Source organism: Brachyhypopomus gauderio, chromosome 3 (assembly GCF_052324685.1).
Source record: "Brachyhypopomus gauderio isolate BG-103 chromosome 3, BGAUD_0.2, whole genome shotgun sequence".
NCBI classification, from domain to species: domain Eukaryota; kingdom Metazoa; phylum Chordata; class Actinopteri; order Gymnotiformes; family Hypopomidae; genus Brachyhypopomus; species Brachyhypopomus gauderio.
In genome coordinates, this window is record NC_135213.1 from 34,752,759 (window position 1) to 34,763,477 (window position 10,719).

Consider the following 10,719-nt stretch of genomic DNA (forward strand, 5'->3'; position numbering starts at 1 on the left):
TGGGGGACAGGAGAGGTCCTGGGTTTTGGGGACAGATAGGGTCCTGGGTCTGGGGGACAAGAGGGGTCCTGGGTCTGGGGGACAGTAGAGGTCCTGGGTCTGGGAGACCGGAGGGGTCCTGGGTCTGGGGGACAGATGGGGTCCTGGGTCTGGGGGACAGGAGAGGTCCTGGGTCTGGGGGACAGTAGAGGTCCTGGGTCTGGGGGACAGTAGAGGTCCTGGGTCTAGGGGACAGATGGGGTCCTGGGTCTGGGGGACAGATGGGGTCCTGGGCAAGAAGACAGAGAGAAAAACAAATAGGACAGAGAGAGGACTGGGGAAAGAGAAGTGAAAGGGAAAAGGTCATTTAAGGTAATTGGATACAGATAATCTTATGACAAAAAAAATGGACTTGTTCATTCTAATACAAAATGAAATGTGTCTGCAGGCAGTTCACAGTGGTGTCTGTTACTGTGGGGCTCTAAGAGATGTCACTGTTGAGAACCACAGAGGCACCTGGGAAGGTTTTTTAGAGTCCTTTGAAGTTCTTTGAAGGCAATAGCAGTAATAATGACCATGTAGACGCACACAAAACGAGACGTGAATCAGACCGACAATGTGAATCAGGCCGACGATGTGAATCAGATTGAACGAGACGTGAATCAGACCGACAATGTGAATCAGGCCGACGATGTGAATCAGATTGATGATGTGAATCAGACTGTGTTAAAGAAGCCTGTTTTTCCATTGGCATGGAATTTGATATCAGCTGTTTTTAACAAATGAAGCAAACAAGGTTGTAAATTCAAATGGGGTTTAAATTAATGTTTTGATTTCACCAAGGACTTTCCCAGCAGCCATAAATTAAAATAAGCGTTTGATAAATTGTAAAATAGATGTTAAAAACAGGTCACTGAGAAGTCAGATTCGAACATGCCCCCAACCCGATGTGACTGAGCAGTGTAACCTACAGAGTATGACATCTCCAGGTCTAGGGTTCTAGACAACCACTGTACTAGGGTTCTAGGCAACCACTGTAATGGGGTCTAGACAGATACATTATTACAGTTCATAAAATAAATGTATTAAGCTCTGTATATCCACTATATTAGATTCTAGATAACAACTGTGCTAGGGTCTAGATATCCACTGTTTTGGGGTTTAGATAACCACTGTATTATGATCTAGATAACTGCTGTATTAGGGTCCCGCCCACAGTGACTTCACTCTCCACACCACCCATCATAACACCACCCTCCACACCACCCATCATGACTCCACCCTCCACACCATCCATCGTGACTCCACCCTCCACACCACCCACCGTGACTCCACCCTCCACACCACCCATCATGACTCCACCTTCCACACCACCCATCATGACTCCACCCTCCACACCACCCACCGTGACTCCACCCTCCACATCATCCATCATGACTCCACCCTCAACACCATCCATCATGACTCCACCCTCCACACCACCCATCATGACTCCACCCTCCACACCACCCATCATGACTCCATCCTCCACACCACCCATCGTGACCACCCTCCACACCACCCATCATGACTCCACCCTCCACACCATCCATCGTGACTCCACCCTCCACACCACCCACCGTGACTCCACCCTCCACACCACCCATCATGACTCCACCTTCCACACCACCCATCATGACTCCACCCTCCACACCACCCACCGTGACTCCACCCTCCACATCATCCATCATGACTCCACCCTCCACACCACCCATCATGACTCCACCCTCCACACCACCCATCATGACTCCACCCTCCACACCACCCATCGTGACCACCCTCCACACCACCCATTATGACTCCACCCTCCACACCACCCATCATGACTCCACCCTCCACACCACCCATCATGACTCCATCCTCCACACCACCCATCATAACACCACCCTCCACACCATCCATCGTGACTCCACCCTCCACACCACCCATTATGACTCCACCCTCCACACCACCCATCATGACTCCACCCTCCACACCACCCATCATGACTCCACCCTCCACACCACCCACCGTGACTCCACCCTCCACATCATCCATCATGACTCCACCCTCCACACCATCCATCATGACTCCACCCTCCACACCACCCATCATGACTCCACCCTCCACACCATCCACCATGACTCCACCCTCCACACCACCCATCACGACTCCACCCTCCACACCACCCATCATGACTCTACCCTCCACACCACCCATCATGACTCCACCCTCCACACCACCCACCGTGACTCCACCATCCACACCACCCATCATGACTCCACCTTCCACACCACCCATCATGACTCCACCCTCCACACCATCCATCATGACTCCACCCTCCACACCACCCATCATAACTCCACCCCCCACACCACCCATCATGACTCCACCCTCCACACCACCCACCATGACTCCACCCTCCACACCATCCATCATGACTCCACCCTCCACACCACCCATCATGACTCCACCCTCCACACCACCCATCATGAGTCCACCCTCCACACCACCCATCATGACTCCACCCTCCACACCACCCATCGTGACTCCACCCTCCACACCACCCACCATGAGTCCACAGTTCCATCTCCTGGTTCCTGCTCTTATTCATGGGCAGATATTCAGTCTCACATTCTGGGCCTTTTGCTGCCTGCAACATGGACTCAACATGGACCCTGTTCATCTGGGGGAGTGTGTAGAGAGGCGGGATAATAGTGTCACACAGAGGGGATGTTGGGGAGGGGGGAGAGGAGAGAGGGAGGGAGGGAGGGAGAGAGAGAGAAAAAGAGAGAGAGAGATGGGGGAGGGAGAGAGATGGAAAGGGAGAGAAAAAGAGAGGGAGAGATGGCTGTAAAGCCCCTATCAGTCAAACCACGCTCATTCTTCTTTCTTCACTAAAAATATATGCTGATAAGGGAGTGTTATAAAATGGCTTTGAATGCTATTTGGTGGGCTGTCACTGTAAATGTGAGGTGTTATCACTGAAGGCTGTAGCATAGAGAAGCTCTGTAAACATACGGCACAAATACTACCCAGCAGGCTTCATTTAATCATTTAAACGGACTACAAAATATTATTTTGTATGATCCTTATTTTAAAATGTGGTTTTGAAAGGAAAATAAAAAAAATATATATATTCTTTAAGCTGAAATTGAAATATATCTGAATCTAGTTTGTTACATTTTATACATTATTTAATACATTACATTTATTCAATTTATTCTGGTGCCACAATTTACTTCATGTATTTTATTTAGAGTACTTCATGCATGCTCATAGCATGCAGGCTTAAATTGTTAATCATCATGTTAACTCACTATTACTCCTCCCACTGTAACTCCTCTAACTGTTGCCCCGCCTCACTCTTGCTCCTCCCACAATCGCCAGCCCCTCTCCCCCAGCCCACCACTTCTCTATATGTTACCAGCCTTTTACCCCCAGCATCTGTTCTCAGATCAGTTGTAGAGATTCTGGGGGTCTCACACCTGTATGAGCAGGAGCTGAGGTCTGTCCTCCCCAGCCTGTGTCGGCCCTGCCGCTGGCCTGCAGTTGGGGTTGTCTCTGGGTGTGGATGCTGTTTTCTCCTACTTGCCTCCACCTCCTCCACCCTCTCCTCCACCCTTAATCTCCTCCACCCTTACTCTCTAAATGAAGAAGTTGCAAGAGTTTAGAGATTAAAGTCCAGGGACCACTGTGTAACAACGTGTGTTACACTGTGTAACAATGTGTTTTTCTCTTCACATTTAACACACAAATTAAGAGCTGGTGATGGCAAGAGACAAACAAATCCATAAATAAATAATCTTCCTGTTTCTCCTGTTTCTCATGAAATCCATACCAGATATGGAGTGATATGGTTTAAAACTTTCTCCTGTGTCTTGCTGAACACAGATGAGACATAATGTTTTCTAAGTGCTGGACAGACACTAAAATCAACATGGCAGTCTGTTAAATGTCTTAAATGCATTTTAATTGAAGATTAATTTGTCACTGTAGGTAAAGTTAATGGTCAGGGTGACCATGTATGACAGCGTACTGCATCAGGCCTGTGACAGACCACAGGCACATTAATTAATGGCTGTACCACTGTCAAACCAGATCTCAGCACGATTACTTCAATCAAGTTGTTTTTTTTTCATATTTTCAAACCTAATTTTGAAATTATCAACAGAAATCAATCACATGGTCCGATCATCACTCAGGTTTAGAGTTAAGGCCTCCGGCTCAACTCAGGTTAACTCAACTCATGAAACTCAACTCAAGTCAAGTCAGCTCTTCTCAGCTCTTTGTTGAGCCTGAATATTTTCAGATGACTGACCCTCTAAGGCCAGCAGTGGCACTGACACGTGAGAAAACTCTAGCACGTTGCTGTACTGGCACTGACGTGAGAAAACCGCCCTGCTGTGCCTGGTCAATCCACTACAGCCGCACCCCTGCTGACCCACCATCACGCCTGAGACCCTGCTGAGCTCTGACCGCTGCACCAGCAGAGTGGTGTACGATCAGAAGGCGTCTCACGGTCAGAAACTGACCAGCGATGAACAGGGTGCAGGGTGGCCGACGTGTGGATACAGCCTGTAAGATACAGTGGACCTGGTCCCACTGAGGTGGCCATGATCACTTGTGCATTACATCTATGACTTTGCTGTTCAATCGTTAGCCAGTTCTTCCACTGCCTATGATCCCAACCAATTAGAATGCACCCCCCCCCTTTCCCAAAATACATCGGCATTTATTTGGTCTGAAGTAGTGCTGGGCAGATCTGTGTGAGGAGAGGGTGTGGGGTAGAGGAGAGGGTGTGGGGTAGAGGATGGGGTAGAGGGTGTGGGGTAGAGGAGAGGGTGTGGGGTAGAGGAGAGGGTGTGGGGTAGAAGAGAGGGTGTGGGGTAGAGGAGAGGGTGTGGGGTAGAGGAGAGGGTGTGGGGTAGAGGAGAGGGTGTGGGGTAGAAGAGAGGGTGTGGGGTAGAAGAGAGGGTGTGGGGTAGAGGAGAGTGTGTGGGGTAGAGGAGAGGGTGTGAGGTAGAAGACGGGTGTGGGGTAGAGGAGAGGGTGTGAGGTAGAAGAGAGGGTGTGAGGTAGAAGAGAGGGGTGTGAGGTAGAGGAGAGGGTGTGGGGTAGAGGAGAGGGTGTGAGGTAGAAGAGAGGGTGTGAGGTAGAAGAGAGGGTGTGGGGTAGAAGAGAGGGTGTGTGGTAGAAGACAGGGGTGTGAGGTAGAGGAGAGGGTGTGGGGTAGAGGAGAGGGTGTGAGGTAGAAGAGAGGGTGTGGGGTAGAGGAGAGGGTGTGGGGTAGAGGAGAGGGTGTGAGGTAGAAGAGAGGGTGTGGGGTAGAGGAGAGGGTGTGGGGTAGAGGAGAGGGTGTGAGGTAGAAGAGAGGGTGTGGGGTAGAAGAGAGGGTGTGGGGTAGAAGAGAGGGGTGTGGGGTAGAGGAGAGGGTGTGAGGTAGAGGAGAGGGTGCGGGGTAGAGGAGAGGGTGTGAGGTAGAAGAGAGGGGTGTGAGGTAGAGGAGAGGGTGTGGGGTAGAAGACAGGGGTGTGGGGTAGAGGAGAGGGTGTGAGGTAGAAGAGAGGGTGTGAGGTAGAGGAGAGGGTGTGGGGTAGATGAGAGGGCGTGAGGCCTTGCTGAGTTCCATCTGCTGTCTTGACCGGGCGGGCCAGATCATCCGTGCTGCTGCCACTTCCTGAGCGAGTCGTCACCACGGGCAACCTGGGCCGTCATATGTGATCGTGTTTGTGGACTAAAAGGAGAGGCGGACATACAGAGAGAAAAACAGGAGGAATGTGTGTGATGACTGTGTGTGTGTGTGTGTGTGTGTGTGTGTGTGTGTGTGTGTGTGTGTGTGTGTGTGTGTGTGTGTGTGTGTGTGTGTGTGTGTGAGAATGTGTGTGAATGTGTATGTATAATTCATCTGTATGTATATTTGCTCAGTTTACATTCTCTTAAGAAGGATTTGTCCTTTTGCACAGACCTACATGTCCATTATGAGTGCAACAGGCTCTCAGTGGTCAGCAGGAGGATCTAGCTCTACTCTCCTTGTAGTTTCCAGCCAATCACAGACAGGTGCTATATCACATGGACTCCTTGTAGTTTCCAGCCAATCACAGACAGGTGCTATATCACATGGACACAACTAACCAATCACAGACAAGTGCTGTATCACATGGACACAACTAACCAATCACAGACAAGTGCTGTATCACATGGACACAACTAACCAATCACAGAAAAGTGCTGTATCACATGGACACAACTAACCAATCACAGACAAGTGCTATATCACATGGACACAACCAACCAGTGCTCCTCTCCAGACACAGTAGCAGTTATATGACACTACAGCTCTGTGATCAGCTACACAAGTTAATATAAATATATTTACATAACATATTAAATAGATGTAAATACCCCCCCCCCCCCCCCCCCCCCTGTCTCTTATAATTATAGCTGTACATGTGTGAGTGCATCTGAAACTATGATCTCATTTCCTATATAATATGTTAATAAATAAATCATGTTACACTTGGGGAATTGGCTGATCCTACATGAGAACTTTGCTGGCATTGGTAGTAAATGTATTGCAATATTTTAAATTTCAGCACCATATAGTTAAAGGTGTGGTTAGTGGCAGGTTCTTCAGGGCTGTGGGTCCCCCAGTGAGCTGTGATTTGTGTGTAACAGGTGTTCTTTGTTATGGCATGACGGCAAAATTGCTGTAATTTTCCTCTCCTTCCAGCTTCCAAAAATCAATTTTAAATGTTAAAAATCTACCCCAAAAAAATTATTAGCAAATGTTTGATGTGTGTGTGTGTGTGTGTATGTGTGTGTGTGTTTCTGTGTGTGTGTGTGTGTGTGTGTCTGTTTGTGTGTGTGTTTATGTGTGTGGGTGTGTGTTTCTGTGTGTGTGTGTTTCTGTGTGTGTGTGTGTGTCTGTTTGTGTGTGTGTTTCTGTGTGTGGGTGTGTGTTTCTGTGTGTGTGTGTGTGTGGGTGTGTGCGTGCGTGTGTGTGTGTGTGTGTGTGTGTGTGTGTGTGTGTGTGTGTGTGTGTGCGCAGTGAACATTCTAAACAGTGAGGGACAGCAGGATGAGAATGAGAGACAGTACAGAAGAGAAAGAGCCTTAGGCCCAAAATCTCCAGCACAGTGCAGCATTAAAAAAGCCACAGAAATAAAACGGTAATCTCCTGCCCTCCGGTGAACCATTGTTTGTCATCCCCATGGCGATTCAGCCGTTGCCGTGGTTTTGTATGTTCCGCACCTGCATGCCTCCATGACAACGAGCGGAGTTGTGGAGCGCCGGATGATTCAAAGGCGGCACAGTGAGCAGGACTGTAGCTGACATTCACCCTCCTCACAGCGGCTGTGCGCACGGCCGTGTTTCCCCACAGGCCACCGAGGGAGACGTGCTGAGACACTGTTCTGGAAAAGGCCCACGCACCAGTCAGCACCTGCACTTTCTCCTTTCAGCAGGGCAATTTTAAAGCCCCCGACAGAAAATCTCTGCTATCTCAGGTCAAATTTTGGACGTGTAATGGAAAAGGCCTTTGAGAAAGCGTTTGTGAAACAGCACACACGCTTTAGCGGGGTATTGTGCGGGACAGTCTGAAAGCACAGGGCAAAACGCTAATACAAAACAAAAGGGAGGTTTTCCTGACATGAGGCTTGAACTACTGCAAAACTGATTCAGTTGAAGACAACTTTGCAGTACACACGTTTACCTCCTTCAGATAGACACCTAGTTCCTTCAGACAGACACCAGCCTCCTTCAGATAGACACCAGCCTCCTTCAGATAGACACCAGCCTCCTTCAGATAGACACCTAGTTCCTTCAGATAGACACCTAGGCTCTTTAGATAGACACTTCAAGTTAGATACCTAACTCCTTCAGTAAGACACCTAGTTACTTCATTTAGACACCTAGTTCCTTCAGATAGACACCAGCCTCCTTCAGACAGACACCAGCCTCCTTCAGATAGACACCTAGTTCCTTCAGATAGACACCAGCCTCCTTCAGACAGACACCAGCCTCCTTCAGATAGACACCAGCCTCCTTCAGATAGACACCAGCCTCCTTCAGATAGACACCTAGTTCCTTCAGATAGACACCTAGGCTCTTTAGATAGACACTTAGTTCCTTCAGTTAGATACCTAACTCCTTCAGTAAGACACCTAGTTACTTCAGATAGACACCTAGGCCCTTCAGTCTAAAGTAAACATTTGAGGAAACATATTTTGTTTATTTATTTATTTTTGTTCAACTCCACTGTAATGGATTTGAAGTTGCATCTTTTTAATGTGATTTAAATTCTCTTAGATATGACCTTAATTTTCTGAATTCATACAGTACACGTACAGAATAAAAACAGCTTGGAAGACAGTAAAGCAGAACAAGAAGAAATACAGACCGGTTTTGTTTTGAGTGCAGTGGGTATTACAGAGAATTCAGGGCCTTCACAGAACGGTCCATATCTCACACAACTCTTTGTCAAGTCCCAGAACACAGAAGGTTTCATCATTCCAATAATCATTGATGTTATCTGTGTGTGTGTGTGTGTGTGTGTGTGTGTGTGTGTGTGTGTATCTACTGCCCAACAAACAGGGCTAGGCAAGACTTCGTGATACAATTATACTAATTATACTACGCTAAAATATTAATTATACTAAACATTGATTTTGTAGGACGATGATGTAGAGGAGATCCAGACTCTAGTTCATTAACACTGATGGGACACACATCCTGCCTGGCTTTGTTGCCCTGCCAACATTAGCCTGTGTGCCGTCACAGTTCACTCAGAGTTCACGTGCACAGCAGTAGCCGCCCTGCTACCCCCGCTGCCCTGCTACCCCCGCCGCCCTGCTACCCCGCCGCCCTGCTACCCCCGCCACCCTGCTACCCCCGCCGCCCTTCTACCCCCGCCGCCCTGCTACCCCCGCCACCCTGCTACCCCCGCCGCCCTGCTACCCCCGCCGCCCTTCTACCCCGCCGCCCTGCTACCCCCGCTGCCCTTCTACCCCGCTGCCCTGCTACCCCCGCCGCCCTGCTACCCCGCCACCCTGCTACCCCCGCCGCCCTGCTACCCCCGCCGCCCTGCTACCCCCGCCGCCCTTCTACCCCGCCGCCCTGCTAACCCGCCGCCCTGCTACCCCCGCCGCCCTGCTACCCCCGCTCCCCTGTTTCCCCGCTGCCCTGCTACCCCCGCTGCCCTGCTACCTCGCTGCCCTGTTTCCCCCGCTGCCCTGCTACCCTGCCGCCCTGCTACCCCCGCTCCCCTGTTTCCCCGCTCCCCTGTTTCCCCCGCTGCCCTGCTACCCCGCCACCCTGCTACCCCCGCCGCCCTGCTACCCCCGCTGCCCTGCTACCCCCGCTGCCCTGCTACCTCGCTGCCCCGTGTCCTCAGCACTCTCAGTAGGTGATGGAGGTCTAACTGATGTCCAGGCTTTCATTAAGTTTTCTTTCCTCTCTACAACACGCAGCTCTATTAGAACACTGAGTGTTTTCATCTGATAAATGTCACCTGTAGGGTTTGTAATCACACTGTTAGAAATGGAACCTCCTGCATCTCGGTCCTCAGCCACATTACAGTAGCTGATCTCCAGAGCAGATGGAGGATAAGGGGGTGTGTGATGCTACAGAGGATGGGCTCCTATAGTGGGGGATGGGCTTAAGAGCTTATGGCTGCTATAGGAATCAGGAGACTCGTGCGGTTTAAGAGCACTAGGTTGTGTACGCAGTCAGTCACATTGCACAAAAATGACTGATTGCAAAGCATGGATGTGGTTGGGTGGATTTTACAAGCACAGCATTCTCGTTTCTCGTCTTGCTTAGCTGATAAAAGGAACTGCATTTGGGTTTTTTCTGGTTAATAAAAAAATAATTTTCATTAATCTAGTGTATTATTAGCAACTGCGTGCACTTAACTGTAGTGGTTTTTCACAGCTCTCCAAACTTTCGCCACGTTGTGTCTGACTCTGTTAAACGACTCTCTGAAATCAGACGCCAGGAATCCAATTCCAGTCAGTGTTCCGGAACCTTGGTTACCATGGCACCATTCCGAGGGAAGTCTAATCAGTAGCTAAGAGAGCGTCTGTGCGCTAGCAGAGATTGTGAAGAGAAACATTTATTTGTCTGCGTGTAACACATGTCATCAGAGACCCCTCAGCAATTAGCTGCATTTATCAGAGTCTGACTGCAAATCAGAGATGGAGTGAAGTTCTTAGTTAACACCGCTGACATTCTCCACTGACATTAACTTGCCATTTACTCACCGAAAAATATTCGACTACGCGGGAAACGTCCGTTCCAATTGACAATTGCGTTAAAATCATTTTAGGAAACACATGGACATTATTTCACTTCGTATACATGAATAACTTGTAGGAATCAGTTCCAGACTCTCAGATGTGTTAAGGCAGGTTCAGCAGTACCCAGGGCCGTGTCTCCAGCACGCACCAGCTGCAGGTTCACGCTGTCCCTTCTGCATGAAGATAGGTTCTCAGGACGTGTCCTGTCTCCCTCACAGGTGTAAGCAGATGACGTACCGTGACGACCTGCCGCAGATCTCCGTGGTCTTCATCTTCGTGAACGAAGCCCTGTCGGTCATTCTTCGCTCCGTCCACAGCGTGGTCAACCACACCCCTGCACACCTGCTCAAGGAGATCATCCTGGTGGATGACAACAGTGACAGTGGTGAGTACTGACCCCCCTACTACTGACCCCCCCCCCCCC

The 10,719-nt window shown here is 49.5% G+C and overlaps 1 protein-coding gene across 1 annotated transcript in view; it reads left to right on the top strand.

The window, feature by feature from the left end:
• galnt9 (polypeptide N-acetylgalactosaminyltransferase 9) overlaps nt 1-10,719 on the top strand; it is a 100,669-nt gene that overhangs the window by 17,097 nt on the left and 72,853 nt on the right. The window contains exon 3 of the mRNA XM_076997870.1: nt 10,514-10,680. Coding sequence (XP_076853985.1) covers nt 10,514-10,680 — 167 coding nt within the window. The remainder of the gene's footprint in view (nt 1-10,513; nt 10,681-10,719) is intronic.